This window comes from Microtus pennsylvanicus, chromosome 11 (genome assembly GCF_037038515.1).
Source record: "Microtus pennsylvanicus isolate mMicPen1 chromosome 11, mMicPen1.hap1, whole genome shotgun sequence".
NCBI classification, from domain to species: domain Eukaryota; kingdom Metazoa; phylum Chordata; class Mammalia; order Rodentia; family Cricetidae; genus Microtus; species Microtus pennsylvanicus.
Window position 1 is genome coordinate 61,986,360 of NC_134589.1, and position 18,095 is coordinate 62,004,454.

General features: G+C 48.7%; 1 protein-coding gene across 3 annotated transcripts in view; it reads left to right on the forward strand.

Moving 5' to 3' along the window:
- Snap47 (synaptosome associated protein 47) overlaps positions 1 to 18,095 on the forward strand; it is a 46,778-nt gene that overhangs the window by 19,663 nt on the left and 9,020 nt on the right. For all 3 annotated transcript variants that reach the window (XM_075992385.1, XM_075992386.1, XM_075992384.1), the window contains 2 exons: positions 6,238 to 6,725; positions 13,300 to 13,424. In XM_075992385.1, the coding sequence (XP_075848500.1) occupies positions 6,238 to 6,725; positions 13,300 to 13,424 (613 nt within the window). The remainder of the gene's footprint in view (positions 1 to 6,237; positions 6,726 to 13,299; positions 13,425 to 18,095) is intronic.

Consider the following 18,095-nt stretch of genomic DNA (forward strand, 5'->3'; position numbering starts at 1 on the left):
GGTGAGAGCTGGGACATGGTTGCCTGCCTCCAAGGTATGGAGCAGCGCTTTGTCTGGCCTGTCTGTACTGTTTGCTGCTATGTCAGTCACTAGCAGCCTCTTGGGTCATCAGGTTTTTAGTGCTCTGTCCAGAAGTATTTCACTTACCAGTGATCCCAATGTACCACGGTCGTGGTGCTTGTGACTGGATACGCCAGGAAGAGGCTGCAGAAAGAGACCAGGAAGATGGTTGGAGAGGGAGACTCCTCACTCATAATTCCCATTACAATGTAGGGCCTGGGAGCATGCGCTCCCTGTGGATGAAGGACTGTGTCTGTAAAGAGCATGCAGTGCTCCCAAGCCGCTGTGTGGTGGAGTGGCCAGGCTCTTTTGGTGCTTCTTGGGCATGATGGCCTTTGCCATAGTCCACTCCTGGTTAGGGATGTGCTCAGAGAGGGCTTGTGGATGGGCCGAAGACACATCCTCCCCTCTTATCAAGCCAAAGAGGTTCTTTTAGTTAGACCGCGCCATGGAGGTAGGCCTGTGTCAGGCTTGTCACGGGAGCAGAGGCAGCAGAATCTGCAGACTGTTCAGAGTTGGCAGTTCTGTTCTTGCTGGGCTCGGGTTAGCTGGTCCTCGGGATGAAATGTGATAAAATGGATGTGGAGAGCAAACTCCTATGTGTTCCAGGAATAGAGTTCTCATGATGTCTCCCCTTCTGGTTGACTGTGTCGCAGCCTGTCTGCCTCTGTGCACATGGATGCGTACTTTCCGGGAACTCAGATAGTTCAGCATATCTCAGTCTGCCAAGTTAGAGTTCCTGTTGTTTACTTTTGGTTTCTGTTGGGAAATGAGGTTTAATCTGGACACACTGGGTACATCTGAGCTCCTGTCTTCTCCGTGAAAACTCAGCAGATGAGTCAGAGCGAAGTGAGGTCCTGCCGGTGCAGGGCCAGTCTCGATAAATGCTGGCTCAGTGCTCTCTCTTCTGAGCTCTGTTCAGTGCTCCTCCAGACAGTGCTCACAGTTAAAGAGCCCGCTCCATCACCACTCCAGCACATCGCTCCCACCTGCCCTCCTGCTGTTTCCTGCACACTTCCGCCAGTAGCCCCTCAGCTCTCAAGGACACCTCAGCAGAACCAGAGCTTTTGTGCTGTTAGTGTTGGAACAGATGTCTCAGTGTGAGGCCCCAACTGTTGGCCTCTTGTGTTTTCAGTGTGCGCCTGCTTGTCAGTGTCACAGAGCCTGTTTCCATGGTAGGCTAGACAGAGGGTACCTTCCATGTCTGAGCACAGTGCTCTGTGGTCTGGGCATGTTTGGCTCCTTGTCTACCACGGTGCCTGTAATGCTCCTCAGAGAGAGTGGCCTCCAGCCTCAGAACTTACTGGGAGGGACTTGTGCATAAAGGAAAAACATGCTGCTGTTCTTTTGTCTTTTGTTTACCACTTGTTGGTTGTGGTTTTATTTAGAGTAGCCAAATCAGGAAGTGGCTCAAGTATCTATCAACAGATGGACAAAGAAAATGTGACACACACACATACGCACGCATGTGCACACACATACACATACACACAGTAGAATACTACTCAGCAATAAAGAAGGATGAAATTGTGTCATTTATAGAGAAATGGAGGGACTGGAGATCAGTGTGCTGTGTTAAATAGCAGACTCAGAAAGAAATAGATTGTGTGTTCTCTCATATGCAGAAGACAGATGGGGGCGTGAAAGTAGTAGTTGGACTGTCTGGAAGAGGGAGGAGACCCAGTGGGGGGGACACAAATGTAACAGTCTACTAGTCACTGGGACCAGACACCTAACTAGGAGCAACCTGTGAGGGTATTTTGACTGGCAGCTTCAGAAAGGGTATATCCCCTTGTCAGGCAGAAGGTATAGAGCAGGAGGCTGTTTGCATTCCCATTCCAGGAGCGGGACTGAGGACGTAGAAAGGATGGGCAGGACCAGAGCAAGACCCAGCGGCTGTTTCCGTGGAGAGCTGTGATGAGCACACCCAGTCACAGAGACACAGTGGCGGTGGTCAGCACGGTGAGCTCTGAATGAGAATCCCTGGTCAGAGCAGCAGTGTCCCTCACACATACATGGGGAAGGAAGATATGGTTGATCTATGCAGTGAAATGCTGTTCAGCCCTGAAGAATAAAGTCCAGCTATTTGTAGAGTACAAACGACCCTGGGAGTTGTGGTAGTCAGTTAAGTAACTACAGCCCCAAAGGACAAATACTGTGTGTTTTCATTTGTGGAAATCGGAAGAAATGGGGGCTTGTCCGTGTTTGTAGCTCCTGCCTGACTCAGTAGGTCCCCAAGCCCACCTTGGCAGTCCTCCAGTTCTGTAATACATAAGTAGAGTAGACACACTCAGGAATGAACGGAGCCCCGTGTGGGTCCCTGACCTGTGTTGAGAGAGCCATCATGGTGGTAAAGAGCAACCGAGAACTCCTTCTGTTGAAGAACGCAGAGCCAGCAGCTTAACTGTGAAGGGTTTGCAGAGGGAGGGCCACCACAGACAGCTGTACATTAGCTTCTTTGACCCTTCCTTGGGTTGCACTGGTTTGCAGTTCACAGAACTTGTTTTGGCTGGTTTACCATGAGAATACTTACCAAGGATACAGATGAAGACATATAAGAGGTCAGGTATGTGGAAAGGAAGGGACTTCCATGCTTCCTGGGCACATCCCCCCCAGAACCCTTCACATGTTCAGTTCCTGGGAAGCTCTGAGTGTCTCTGGGGTTTTATCAACACTTCATTATATGGGCGTGATTGGTTGAACCACTGGTCATTGGTGATCCCTTCAGCCTTCAGCCCTCCTTCCTTCTCTGGTGGCTGAGATGAGGCTGAGGGTCCTGAGCCTCTGATGCAGCCCTAGTCTCTCAGTGACCAGCCCCACCTGGTAGCTCTCCAGGGCTGCTGGGAGCAGGGGTTCGTCAGTACGTGGTGACCCGTTACTTCCAGATTCCCAGGAAACAGGATGAGGACCAAAGGTATTCCAGAAAGTCATATGTGAGGAACGCCTGCGAGACTTGGGAACGCCTGCGAGACTTGGGAACGCCTGCAAGACTTGGCGCTTCGCAATTCTGCTTACTTACTGTTTTCATTCTGAGGGGGAAAAACCATGTTGTTCAAGTTTTTTGTACGTGCCCTTTATCAGTTTGAGAAAGTTTCCTTCCTGTGACAGAAGTCTTGGGGCTCGATGCTGTTCTGTTGGGCTCACAGCTTCCCGGGTTCACTGTCAGTGAGATGGTTATACTGACTGATTTTAGTTCCGCTGTCCTCATCTTCCTGGGTGAATACCTCTGGCTTACTTGTGGGTTAGTAATTTTTAATGTCATCGGGTGTGCTTGCTGATTTGACCGTGTTGGGATTCGTATGTCGCATCGGGTCGGTGGGGCAGGCAGCCTGTGAGACGGAGGGCGGTGCTGCCTTTGCACCAGTCTTTGACGGACTGCGGACAGACAGTTGTTGGTCCTTGTCTTTGGCAGAGTTCACCAGGGAAGCCACTCAGGCCACAGTGTCCTCTCTGTCCTTTCTGGTGTCATCGTTACAGATCTAGTTTCTTTCTAAATTTTTTTCCTTGCCTGGGTTTCAGAGGTCGGGCTGTCTAGTGTTGTACATTTCAGGGAAGTTGTTAGAATAATGTTTATAAGACTTTCAACCATTTCCAGTCCTATGTCAGAAATTTATATTTTCTCTATTTCTTTTTTGTTTTTTGTTTTTGTTTTTTGAGACAAGGTTCTCTGTGTAACAGCCCTAACTGTCCTGAAACTAACTCTGTATACCAGGCTGGCCTCGAACTCACAGATTTCCGCCTGCCTCAGCTTTCCAAATGCTGGGATTAAAGGCGTGCGCCACCACCGCCTGACTTCTACCTCTCTTTTTAAAGACAAGGTCTCACTATGTGGCCCTGGCTAGCCTGGAACTCACTTTGTAGACCAGGCTGGCTTCTAACTCAGAGATCCGCCTGCCTCTGCCTTCAGAATGCTGGCATTATAATCACAGATCACTCAGATCCGTGTTTATACAGGCACATGTTGCCATAGATTTGTATGGAGGCAGTTTTCTCCCTCCGTCACATGGTTCAGAGGATCAGACTCGGCTCTTCAGGCTTGCTGGCAAGTTCCTTTACCCCCTGAGCTGTTTCCCTACACCAGTTTCTTTCTTCCCTTTTTTTTTTTAACCTCTTGCTTCTAATTTCGCTGATCTCTACTTTTCTACTTTCTTTGTGTATTTTTAGTCTTAATTTTAAACCAGTTTGAAGTAGAAGCCTAAATAACTAATTTTAGACCTTTCATTTATTTGTTTGTTTGTTTATTTATTTTGGGTTTTTGAGGCAGTGTTTCTTTGTGTAGCCTTGGCCTTCTTGGAACTCACTCTGTAGATCAAGCTGGCCTTGTATTCAGAGATTCGTCTGCCTCTGCCTCCCAAGCGGTGGGATTAAAGGTGTGGTTACCACCATCAATTGTAAGCCTTTCTAATATACACATACGTGTTGGAAACTCACTTTTCTCAGATGGAGTCATGCTTGCTCCTCGTGTGTATTGTATTTTCATTGTTATTCACTTTAAATGTTTTCTTCTTTTTGTAAGATTTGTTTTTATGTGTAGTGTTTTGCCTGAATCTGTGTCTGTGTGTGTGTCACATGCATGCTTGTGCCCTTGGAGGTCAGAAGGTGTCAGATCCCCTGGAACTGGAGTTACAGATAGTTGGAACCCAGGTCCTCTGCAATAGCAGCAAGTGCTCTTAGCCACTGAGCCTTTGCTCCAGCTCCTTCAGATGTTTTCTGATTTCCTTTTTGCATTTTTAGTGCATGTACTTCAGTGTGCATTAATCTGCAAATATTTTCAGTTTTGTGTCTGTATTTGGACATAGTGGCTTTGCAATTAGCTGCATTCCAGGCCTGAGTGTTCTGCGTCCAGCTGAAAGTGTTGTGCGTTCATCAGTTGCTGGGCGATTCTGTAACCAGTCAGGCTGAGCTACCATAACACTGTTCAAAATCCCAAATTCTTATTAATTTTTTGTCATTTTGTCCTCTTAGCCATGGAAAGAAATGTAACTGCTGAAGGTTATAGCTGTGATTGTCTGTTTTGTCAGTAGTTTTGCTCAATGAATTTCACAGTGGTGTTATTTGGTACATAGATGTTTAGTGTTAAGTCTGCCTGTTGGATGGATTCCTTATCATACGGTGCCTCTGGTTGTGTCTGTTTGCTATCACCATCCTGTGTATCATGTGTACATTTCAATTCTTTGTTTTTGTGGATCTGTTCTTTCATATTTTACAGTGTTTTCGTGAACAAGTATAGCTGCCTCTTGTTTCTTTCAAGCTGATAATGCCTTTATCTTGGGCACTTGCTTTTAGTCTGAGTGCTTACCTGGTTCAGTTTAACTCATTTAATCCCTCCTTATGTTTGCCGTTTGTTCTTTTTGATAGCTGATTTTTCTTTTTCTTTTATTTTTATTTATTTATATTTTATGTGTGAGTGTTCTGGCATGCCAGAAGAAGGCACCATATCTCATTATAGATAATTGTGAGCCACCATATGGTTGCTGGGAATTGAACTCAGGTCCTCTGGAAGAGCAGTCAGTGCTCTTAACCACTGAACTGTCTCTCCAGCCCCCATACTTGCTTTTTCCTGCCTTCATTTGATGCACTGGGTCTATTTCTTGGTGTTACAGTTATGCTGTGCAGTCTAGTAGACACTAGCTTTACTAAAAACTGAATTGTATCAGGCTGGGAAGGGCTTTAAACATAGAGCTCTTACCTAGTGTGCACAAGGCCCTGAATTTGATTCCCCGGCTCTACAAACCATTAATTGGGTTTCTTAGTTGCCATGGCTGTATATAAAGCGTTGTTTTGGACAGTGCAGGCAGAGTGTCTCCATTCTGTGGAAAGCTTTAGCAGACAGCTCTGGAGAGCTTGGTGGGTTGATGAATCCATGAATGGATTCTGAGTCAGAACTCTCAGGCCAAGGCATAGTGTGGAAAGAACATGAGTCATATGTACGTGTTTGCTGTATCTTTGGTAGCTGGACCCCTCTAGACAGGTGTGCTTACCACCCCAAGCCTCAGGTACCCACCCTTTGCTCTTTCTGCTTCATGAGTGCTTGTTGGAGAAGGCTGGCTATGAAATGGTAACATACTCTACAAGATTAAAGCAGTCTTCTGGAGAAAAACAAACAAACAAAAAACCAAAGGCCTTACACCTCAAAACTGACTGTCTCTGCTTTCCATGTTTTCTTTGCTCTTTTAGATTGCTGACAGAATTGGAGTCTCCTTCCTGGTGGCCTTTTAGCTCTAAGCTTTGGAAGACGCCGGCAGAAGCCAAGCCCAAGGAAGGTATCTCTGTAGCCGCTTGTGAGCCCTTTGGAAAGGAAGGGGTAGTGATCAGAGTCCCTGCTATTGTTTCTCAGAAAACAGAGTCTCATGCCAAGCCAGGAAAGCTCACTGTTCTGGTCTCTGCTTTGGAAATCCACGACTCCAGTTCATTGCTCCTGCACAGGTTTGAGAGGGAAGATGTGGATGATATCAAGGTTCACTCTCCTTATGAGGTCAGCATACGCCAGCGGTTCATCGGGAAACCAGACGTGGCTTACCGGCTGATATCTGCCAAGATGCCAGAGGTCATTCCCATTTTAGAAGTGCAGTTCAGCAAGAAGATTGAGCTCCTGGAAGATGCCCTAGTGCTTAGGAGCTGGGCCCAAACAGCCCCTGCAGAAGGTAGCTGCTTCATGCATGCAGGTGAGTGGCCAACAGGGCAGTTTGTGTACCGGCTTCCAAAATTAGAGTTTCCCTCAGCATGCTGTGGTATGTGTTCAACATGCGCATCTGTCAGCAGCTGTGGGCTCTCGCTCGCAGGCAGTCACGGGCTTGTACAGCCCTTCCAGATGGCCAAGTTATACCTGTCCTTGACAGATAGTTGGGTTTCAGAATAGGGCAGTGCCAAAGCTTGGTTCTTGACTGTCTCCCAAAGGCTTAGCTCTCAGGGTGGCACTGTTAGGAGACAGTGGGGCCTTTAGGAGGAAGACCTTCTTGCAGGGCCCTTCAGTCGCTGGAGGCTTGCTCTCTCCTTCCTCCTCTCTCCCTGCATGTTGGTGTTAGTGAGCAGTTCTGTTCCTGTCCTGGTGCACTGCCTCACCACAGGTACTGGGTAGGACCCTCTAAAACCACGAGATAGAGTCAGTCTTTTCTCTTGCTAAGTTGGTTGGGTATTTCCTTATGGTATAGGAGACTGATTAGTGTAAGCAGAGGTATTGTCAACCCATTTTGTGTTGCTTTAAAAAAAAATAGCAGAAGCTAGGTATTGTATAAAGAAAAGATTAGGCAGCTCATCATTCCGAAAGCTTAAAGCTCAAGATTGGACAGCTCTATCTGGTCTCTGGTGAGGGTCACATGGCAGATATACAGTAGGGAGAGCGCTTGGCAAGACGGGATGCTGAGGAGATTCAAGTGCCAGACTTCACCTTCACAACAGCCATCTTTCTCAGAAATGTACTAGGATCCCATAATCCTTCCCAAAGGCAGTATCCTTGTGACCTGATGACTTCCCCCTAGGCTCTGCCTCTCAGAAGTGCTGCTACTTTCCAACATCACTTAACACCTAGCGTATGAGCCCTTGGAGACACTTACATCATATCTGAACAGTAGCAAAGGGTTTGGGTAAGTCAGCCAAAGGAAGTTTCAAGTCTGGAGCCCTTGCCTCTACTCAGCCTAACTCAAGAAGTGGCACTCTCAGATGCATCCTGGTTTGACCCACACCACACCTGGCATGTCCCCACTAGCCTACCACTTTATCCATTGGCATTGAGTTGGGTCTTCCCAGCCACTACCCAGATGTACATTGTAGGAGTCTGGATCCTTGAGTTCTTGGACACAGGGCTGAGTTTTCAAGTCCAGGTGCTGTGCACTGGGTCAAGTGGGACAGCAGAACCTAGCACCGAGGTCCAGGATGGGAACAGTACCTTTGGGCATGGGGTCTGTGCACTCACCGTGGTATCCAGGTTAGCAAGGTAAGGACCCAAGTGTGTCAGGTGAGATGCTCCAGTGTGAAGCTGCACATCTGTCAGTGTGAGAAAACAAGTGGCCATGCTTAGCCCTTCCAAGAGAGGCTCCCAAGACATGGAGTGTCCGGGGCTGGAGGATGGCTCAGTGGTTAAGAGCACTGACTGCTCTTCCAGAGGTCCTGATTCCCAGCAACCACATGTGGCTCACAACCATTTATAATGGGATCTGATGCCCTCTTCTGGCATATAGACATACATGCAGACAGAGTACTCATACCAAAAGGAAAAACAAACAAACAAACAAAAGACCCAGAGTGTCCAGTGAGGTACAAGCAGAGAAGCAAGGAGTGGGGTCTGTCCTGGTAGAGGTAGGAGTAAGGAGATGATGAAAGCCAACATGGGATATCGTGAGTGGGTGGTAGCTGTTCCAGGGGAAGGATGACTGAGGGAGGAAATGCCATTCTCGAGGTGGGGCTTCAGGTAGGACACATTGTAATGTCCCAGTGGAGGGAGGACTGAGGAGGTGTCACTGGCCTACATGTAAGGTAACCTCCTAAGAAAGTTTTCATGTCACTGGATTGGTGGCTTCTATAACTCATGAAGTAATAGAGGTTCACTGCAAGATAGGCATCCATCCAATGGGTCTTGTTTGGCGGGAGTTCTGCCAACCCCCTAGTGTTAGTAGGTCTGGGCTTGTACACAGCTGCAGTGGTTCACTGTCCAGATAGCACTGTCTTTAGGAAAACCATGGGTGTACTTCCTGTTTCCACTCCTGGTTGGAGCAGTCCCCCGCTGGTGCAGGCCAGCCTCCCTTATTACAGACATTGGCTTCAGAGATGTCTTCGTAGCCATACTCTTAGCTACAGCATGTTGGGATTTGATTGAGCTACTGGGGACCTGTCCTTTGCAAGGGGCACAGGAAAGTGGCCGTCACAGGGGCTCTTGTGTGTGGGGGTGAATGGAACATTAGAAGCATGACGGTCTGTGTTATTTTTTGTATCCTAGGGATTCCTTCTGTGTTTTGAGTGTCCTTGAAGGGAAGTGCTATCCTCACTTCTAGTGGATGGGCGGTGCCTCCCAGCTGGCTGGTCTGTGCAGGAAGCTCACATGTACTGAGGTTTAGTAGGGGAGATGGCTTCCAAGTAGGTGGGAACTCAGTGGTTTTCTTGTCCACAGCTTGGTGGGAGGGTTGGCACCTCGCCCACACCTTCATGTGCTGCAGTACTCAGCCAGCTTCTATCTGACCACTGGGAGGTGGAAACTGGAGGCAGTGCCCAGGCCCCAGCCTCTTCTGAAGCTGTGCTGTGTGCATGTGGCCACACAGGGGCAGTCTTGAAGCATGGCAAGCTTCTGCTGCTGGGAGTTAAACTTTCCCCGGGAAGCTCCCCAGAGGCTGCTGTGGTGAATGCTTCCTGCAGATCACAGAGGCTGCTAGTGTCAAGGGCCCGGGCCTGGAGTGCAGGAAGATCGGCATGTTGTCCTAGGACAGCACAGCTTGATTGCTGTTCCTCTTCGTAGCATCCTTAGAGACGTGAGCCTAGAATACTTGCAGGTTTTCAGGGTCATTGCCTCTTGTTTGGTGGCACGAGTTTGCAGGTGTCTCCCACCCTGAGTTTCAGATCATGGAATAAGTGAATAGTGATGAGGTCATGGAGCGTAAGTCTGCATACGAAACTCACTGCTGCTTTGTGTCTGCCTTGTCCACATAGGCCGGGGCGATTTTATACATTGTCTTCAATGATTCTGTGCATAGATAGGTTCAAAGTGTCCTGGAGTTTGTGGTATGAACTCTGGGTTTTAACAGTTTTGAGTCCTGTGTTGCCCCCAGCCCCAGATGTGCTTTGTCATAATGTTGGTGTGCCTCTTTGTCATGTCTAGGGAGCACCCATGTACCTATCTCTTACCTCCACCTGGTCCCTCTGTCCCCAGACATCCAGGGTCCTGTGGTTATAGGTTTCTGGGCTCCCTTGCTTTGACAGTGCCTTAAAAAGCCTATAGAGGACTCCCTGCTGGAGTACATGACAACCTGTTCCAGACTGTCTTTTAAGGCAGAGCTGGGAAGTCCTGGGAGTCCTAGGATACAGGCATCTGTCATAGTCAGGGTTTCTATTGCTGTGACGAAGCACCATGAGCAAAAGCAAGTTGGGGGAAGAGAGGGCTTGTTCTGCTCACACTCCCATGTAGCAGCTCATCATCAAAGGCAGTCAGGGCAGGAACCTGGAGGCAGGAGCTGATGCAGAGACCATGGAGAGGTGCTGCTTACTGGCTTTTCCTATGGCTTGCTTAGATGCCCTTCTTGTATAACCTGGGAACATCAGCCCAGAGGTAACCCCACCCATAATGGCTAGGCCCTTCCCCTTCACTCAATAAGAAAATGCCCTATAGGCTGCCTATAGATTGATCTTAGGGAGGCATTTCCTCAGTTGGTTTCCTCCTCTCTGGTGGCTCTAACTTATGGCAAGTTGACATAAAAACTAACCAGAACAGCGCCCCAGGATGAGGTCCTCAAGTGTGCAAGTCCTGTGCTGTGTTTGGCTGAGCTCTCACAAGGGGTCCGTGATGATACACATACTGCCTTTTGCGTGATGGGGAATCTCTGGGCCAAGGGCAGGGTTTGTGGGGATACAGATGTGGGTGGCACTGCAATGGTGATCATGGGGTCCAAAGACGGATCCTCAGGGTTGCACAGTTCTGACCTGGGCTGGCCAGGAGGCTGAGCAGGGAGAATGGCTTGGCCCTTCCTGCTTCAATGTAACTATGTGCTACAGAGTCACTGTGGAAGTATGGGAACACAATATGACCCCATCTGTTCCTCCTTCCTCAGTCTGTCCTGCCCTGTGGGTGAGTGTGCATTTTGTTTTCTGACCTGTGCACCAGCTTCTTGGTGTCTTTGCTCTGAGCTGTGTCCCAGAGGGCCATCTGGGGGCTAGTGTCTGTCCCTTCGCTAACTGGCTTAAGACTATCTTAGGCCTCTTTGTCCCTGCAGTCCTCCTCTCTGCAGGAGCCATTTCTGCTGCTTGTATTAAACAGATCGGTAGTGACGGAAGAGATAGGAACCGTCCTGTCCAGAGCCACAGTAATTCTTCTCAGATGTTTCAGAACAGCAGCGGTCAGCCTTGGAGGTGGCAGAGTTCTGCGGCTCCAATGGGTCCCAGCTGACCCCACAGCTCATGGAAAGCATCCCAGACTCCATGTGCCTGTGGGTCATTAGTAGCATCCATTAGGAGAGTCCTGCTTCAGCTTTCTGCTTGGTGAAGTCCTGATTATTGAAGCTATTGAAGTCCAGTCAGTCAGCATCAGCCCTGAGGTTTCAGTCACTGGGGAGTCTTCAGCCAGTCTGGTTGTCTCCTTCAGCCAGAGTCTCCCGTAGCTTGAAGTGTGGTAGCCATGGTCAGCGGCTCTGGGGAAAGGCCTCACAGCACGGGAGCACTGAGACTGTGCAGTGTGACATCACAGTGTACACCGCTAATTACAGACCAGGCGGAGAGGATCACCATGCCCCAGATACACGAGCTGGTCGGCACAAGGCAGAGGGACCCCAAATACAGGCAGTGGGCTTCTTTGCCCCCTCACCTACCCGGAAGAGCCCTCTTTGTACTGGGCTCCCACCCCAAGCCTACCTACCACTATCTTTTCAGGCTGATGATTGCTCACACACCTTTTCTGCTCTTCCCAGCCTCAGCCCGGTTAACTGTGTCCACTCGCTGTAAAGTAGTGGCTGTACCTGCCAAGAATTCCCATGGACAGAGGAGCTCAGCTGTGAGCCCTGGGAAGTGGTGGGGAGGCTCGTAGCTACCACCACCGCATTATTAACTCCTGGCAAACACAAGTTTATAATCAATTTGGGTTGTTGCTGTTTTTTTTTTTTTTAATGTAGTAGGGGCTACGCCGTGGTAGTGCATGCCTTTAATCCCAGCACTCAGGAGGCAGAGGCAGGCGAATCTCTGAGTTCAAGGCTAGCCTGATCTACACAGAGAAACCCTTCCTGTCTTGAAAAAGAAGAAAAAAGAAAAGGAATATAGTAGGAAAACCACTGTCCCAGTGTTGGGCCCTAACTCTGCTATTTGGTAGATTAGATTTACACACCCTAAAGTGTGCAGTGTGGGTGAGCTGAAAAGGGTGTTCACCTCTTCGCCTATAGTCCTGTGGGCCTGACCTCACCCTGCCTGCCTTCCTCCTGAGGGTGTGGCCACTTCTTGCTGCTCCTGCCTCTCAGGAGGCTTGCCTGTCAGACAGTTGGAAGCAACACAGAGGAAGGGAACTCTGTGCTGAGCCAGGAGCCCCTGGTCTCTCTCCTGGGGAAGACAGGCATGTCTCAGTGACTGATCCTTTTGGTTCCTGCCCTCAGCCCACTGAGCGCCCCCGAGTTGTGCCTCCTTTCCTTGTGTGGAGAGAGCTCCAGGCTGCTCTCCCTTGTCTAGCTTAGAGATGTGGAACAGCCACTGCTTTTCAGGCTGCTTGTCAGACTGCTCTCCCCATTTCCTCCCAGCCTAATAAGTGCTCCTGGCTGCTGCCCTGTGCCCCTCTTCTCCGCCCCCATGCCCCCCCTGCCCTGTGCCCAGGCACCCCCTATTGTAGGGAAGAGCAAAGAGCAGACCTCAGTCTCAGACCTTATCTGGGCCAGGAAGCTCTGGGTTTGTGGCTGGAGTTGCTCTCTACATAAAGAACAGGTGCCCATGGCAGCCGCCAGGAGCCACACTGTCACGCCAGTTACACCGTTACTGCCAGCCGTCCTATCGGGTGCAGAGATTATCCAGCACACAGGTGTGTGTTGATCTGTGTGAGCTGCAGAGCTGCCCCATTGAGCTGAGGCCTGCCTGACCACAGGATGGGTGGCTCTGACTCACTAAGACTGGAGTGGGGCAGGCTTGTACGTGTAGCTCCACTTGGCTCCAATAGCTGGCCATTTCCTGTGCTTTCTGGAACCGCAGTGTTCTGTGAAATAGCTCAACTGTCCCCACATTTCCTGGTGATGTGTTATATGTATGTTTCACCAAGGTTCAACAGATCTTGTGTTTTATATACCACATCTTTAAAATTTGTACATGTGAATCAAAGGTCCTTCTCTCAAGAGATACTTTCAGAATTAGCCCTGGGTGTTTACAGTGTTGCAATCTCACCTTGATGTGAAGCATTCAGCTCAGTAGAGGCCCAGCCGCCAAGGCGCATACGTACCCATATGGACACTCAGATGTGCTCCTCAGGCCAAAGCCTGTGGCAGTCTTAAATGCCCCTCTGTGAGCTGCTGAATGCTTGTGTGTGGTTTGCGCCTTCCGACAGTTTTCACCACTGACCTCAGCTTTCCGTTCCAGCTTCCAGACTGATGGGCTGCACTCCGCCCCGAGAGCTGCCCATGGGAGGCCAGGAAGGCGAGCAGCTGCAACTGCAGAGGAACTGGCCACTACTCTCTGAGGGGGAAGCCCAGGAGCTGACACAGGTAGAGGGTCCCTACTGGCCCAGTGGACCAGTTAAGCATCTCTGTCCTTACTGCCTGAGCCTCATCCCTCTCCTGCCTGAAGACAGGCCCTTGTTGGATTATGCATGCCTTTAACTAAGACAGTGGTTCTCAATCTGTGGGTCTCAACTCCTTTGGGGAGGTTTCATGGGGGTCACCTAAGACCATCGGAAAAAACAGATATTCACATTACAATTCATAACAGTAACAAAATTACAGTTATGAAGTAGCCACGAAAATAATGTTATGGGTGGGGGTCACCACAACATGAAGAACTGCATTAAAGGATCACAGCATTAGGAAGATTGAGAACCACCGCTCTAAAAGGATCCGCTTGTTCCCAGGCTTTACTATGTTTTTGTAGTTGGAGAAAGACAGGAATGCAGCTGCCGTCCAAACTCTCCAGTTTCATGCCATACAAACTCACAGTGTGCACACTCTCTGCACGTACAATTGCCTCCCATTGTATATGTGTGTGCATGTGTGTGGACTGTATGTGTGCTGTGCCCATTCTGCACAGTATGTGTGTACTCTGTCTACTTACGTATGACTGTGCAGTATGCATGTGCTCTGTGTCCGTGTGTTTATGGTATATAGGTACTGTATGTTGTGTGCTACACATGAACACATGTTCTCCTCTAGAACCATGTATGTCCAGTTAAGGGTAAATTAGCTTGCTCATATCTCTCGTATTCAACATTAGGTTCTGGAAGAAGTTTTCTGCTTTTCCTCAGATGGTTAAAAGTTAAATATTCCACACAATATTTAACTTGACATTTACCTCTTTACGGTGACCCTGGACAGTGTGGTTGCCTTTCCTGATTCTGGAAGAAGCACCCCATCAGCATGTCATTTTCCTTACAGATATTTCAGTCTCTGTCCTTAGAAGATAAGAGAGCTGGTAGGATGGGATGGGTTTCTCTGAGGAAGACTGAGAAAGACTTTCTAAAAACAAAACAACAAAAAGCAACAGACAGAAAAGAGCTGTTAAGAAATCAGGAGGATGAGGATGAGGCAGCAGGATCATAAGTTGCGTGTGCATATGTATAAACGTACGTTCATGCATGAATACACGCATGATGGATAAATGTAATCCTATTGATTTAGAAAATGAAAAGTGGAGGCTGAAGAGACAGCTTAACAATTAAGAGTATTTGCTTTTTGGGTTTGGTTTCCAGAAACCACATGGTGGCTCACAGCCATCTGGACTGCCTCCTCCTGGTCTCTGTGGGTACTGCTTGCACAGTGGACATGCATACATATAGACAAGAGTCATACACATAAAGTAAAGCTAAATAAATCTTTAAAGAAAAAACATGATTAAAATGCCGAGTCAGTGTTCACATTGCCCTGGACCTGCCATGAGGCCTGTCTGTTCTAATCAGGACCTGCAGCTGCATTCAACATGGTAACCACTCTGCCCCTCATCTGTGGGAGTCGTTGGTAAATACAGGTTCTGTTTGGTGGGGAGCAGGCATCCGTAAGCAGAGCACTGTCTGTCTGAGAAATGAGTGTGAACAGCCATTCAGTAAACCTCAGTTATGTGTCTGCATAGGCACAGACTTCTCTTGAGCTCAGCAGCTTCCTCTTTGGGGAGGTGGGGGAAGTCATCTTTTCTATGATATACTTTAACCATAGACCCCTGTTCCTTTTCTCATGGTCCAGTGTTTATGTTTAAGCATGACCCAGGCACACTGCCAGCTGTGACCAGCATCTTCCGTAGATCACTAGTCATACTGTCTTCAAGACCTTCTGGGTGTGGTCTTGCTTGTATGAAATTTTGAGAAAGCCTGGTATGTCAAGGCCCACATCTCTTGAGTTTCCACCGAGGACTCTCCTGAGAGCTTGGGTAAGAATGCATTGGCCTCAGGAGGCTGCATCTGAGGGTGCCTCATGTCAACCTTTATGATAACATCTGAGCCCCACAGTGTGTTAACTGCAATGATGGTCATGTAGTCGAGAGATCCCTCCTGTTTGTGAGCATCACATCTGTCTGCCTTCATCCTGAAGTTGAGGGTCAGATGGGAAGATGTCAGGATGAACATAGCCCAGGCCAGGGATGGAGTAGGACTCCACAGTGCCTGTCTGTGGCAGTACCTAGAGGTCCTGAAGTGGTCCGTGTTGGCAACACTGGGTATTATGTATAGAGGTCTTAGTGTTGGGACACTGAGATCAGTGGTGCTGCAAGGGGGTCTATGATGCCAGACTGGGCAGGTGGGAACTCTGTACCAGTCAGGGGATGCAGCCTAGCTTTACATGAAATGGTCTTTTGAAGGTAAAACACATGTTTCATATTTAGAGAGGAATTCCTAGCTGTACAGTTAAAGCTCACGCACAAGTAGGAATGAGTTAAATTCTGGGGAAAACAAAAATGCAAGAAATCCTCCTCCATCCAGCTGTGGTTTTGGTTGCAGATGCTATTAAAGCCATTATGTTGAGATGTGTCCTGGTGATTTAAATTGCAGTTGGGGATGCTAATGGGGAGGTGGCCAGGATTACACAGGGGCGGGAGTGGGCTGAGTGGGTGCGCGGTCTGTGGCCACCAGCTGCCGCGTCACTGCGGCTAGGGGAGAAAGAGCCCAGGAGGCCAGAAGGAAACCAATCCCCTGGTTGACTTGGCAAAGCCCCTCAACTGACAACTGGCAGTGTCTGCTCCTCCTCAGAACTGTGGCTGCACTTGGTTCAAGGGCTCTGCAGAGCCACGCATTGGTGGTGGTGATGGACTGACAAATGATAAATCAGAAAATGGAGATTGCTCTCCCAAAGCAGGGCTCTCCACGTTTGTGCAGGGTCTTCCTGTCTCTGTTTCTGTGTCCTGACCTGAGTTGAAAGGTTCTTCTTCTCACTTACCCTTTTACTGGGAAGCTACAGTAGAGATCAGGGTGATCAGGTGTGGTGGAGTGTAGGTAGAATGATGCCTAGCCTGACAACAGACTGCGGCAGAGAAAGGAAGCCCCTGGGTGTAAGAGCTCGTGTCATGCTCAGCAGGTGTGGTGGGCTCCTCACACAGCACCAGAGGCTGCCCTGCATGTTGGTCTTGCAGCTTGATGTTTTATCTTTAGAGTCCCCCGCCTGCTCCCTGTACCCCAGCTCCACATGTACCTGTACATGCCCATATAGTTAGCTGTAGATTTCTGGGAAGAAGCTGTGGTTCTCTATTGGTTATATAACCCACTTCAAGGAATTTGTGGGCCAGTGAAGTGACTCGGGGTAAAGGCATTTTATCAAGCCTGATGACCCAAGTTTGACCCTTAGGACCTACATGGAAGAAGGAGAAAACTAAGTCTCACAAGTTATTCTATGCCAGGAATGGTGGTACATGTTTTTAATCCCCAGAAATCAGGAGACAGAGGCAGGAGAATCTCTGTGAGATCGAAGAAACCTAATCTGCACAGGCCAACTAGGGCTCCACAGTGTGACCCTGTCTCAAAACAAAACAAAAGTGACAAATTAAGAACAAATTGTCCTCTCACCACCACATGCATGTGTGTATACACAAAAACCTCCAAAAATAAATATAATAAAAAATTAAAGAAATTCATGTCTGGCCGGGCGGTGGTGGCACACGCCTTTAATCCCAGCTCTTGGGAGGCAGAGGCAGGTGGATCTCTGGGAGTTCGAGGCCAGCCTGGTCTACAAGAGCTAGTGCCAGGACAGGCTCCAAAGCTACAGAGAAACCCTGTCTTGAAAAACTAAAAAAAAAAAAAAAAAAAAAAGAAATTCATGTCTGCCATCTCTGCCTTTTAATTCCGTTTGAGCAAATGTGGAGCATGGCTCATGGTCTTCAGTGCTCCTCACCTCGGCCTGTTTTCCTTGGCCAGAGCATCACTGACTCGACTTCTGCACCCACACTGTCTGCACACTGAGACCATGTGTCTTCTTCACACAGGACCATGTACCATGATGACCCTCACATGTGCTGCAGGTCTCATGGGCAAGGGTCACACATAGCCTGTAAGGATGGAGCCCAGGAGGACCCACTTGTCTGCCAGCCTGAGTTCAGGGTCCATGCCTTGAACAGTTTGTAGTGAGAGGAGGCGCTGAGTGTCGCCAGTGAACCATTTTCCCACTTTGAGTTATTGTGAGGCCCTGTCAAAGTCCATTAGCCATAGAAGGATGGGTTTCTCACTCTTTTTATTCTTTATTCTGGTCTATGGTCAGTGTTTGGATTACTATAGCTCCTTAGTAAAATTGCTAAGTATGTCATGCTTCTCTCATTTATATTTTAGTTTTTGAGGCAGGGTTTCATATAGCCCAGACTGCCTTCACACTCATTATGTAGCCGATATTGGCTTTGAACTCCCGAGCCTCCAGTCTCCCAAGTGCTGGGATTACACGTGTATACCGCACATCCACCTCCCACTCTGTGAGAATTGCTTTGACTATTCTAGGTCCCTTCCACAAGAGTATGAAGTTTAGCCTTTCCATTTTGGTTTACAAACTGCAGCTTGCATTTTGACCATGCCTGCACCGGGTCACTTTGGGAGGTTCCGTGGCCAGGACAGCCTGAAGCCTTCTGGCCCTGCACCTAGGGAATCTTCCTGTTTGTTTCAGCTCTAACTTCAGTCAGCGCACCTCTCCCGTCTTGTACTAGCCTGCTGTTTCGTTCTCTAGGATTCTATCGTAAGCAGAATGATCTTCTCAGCTTCCTTT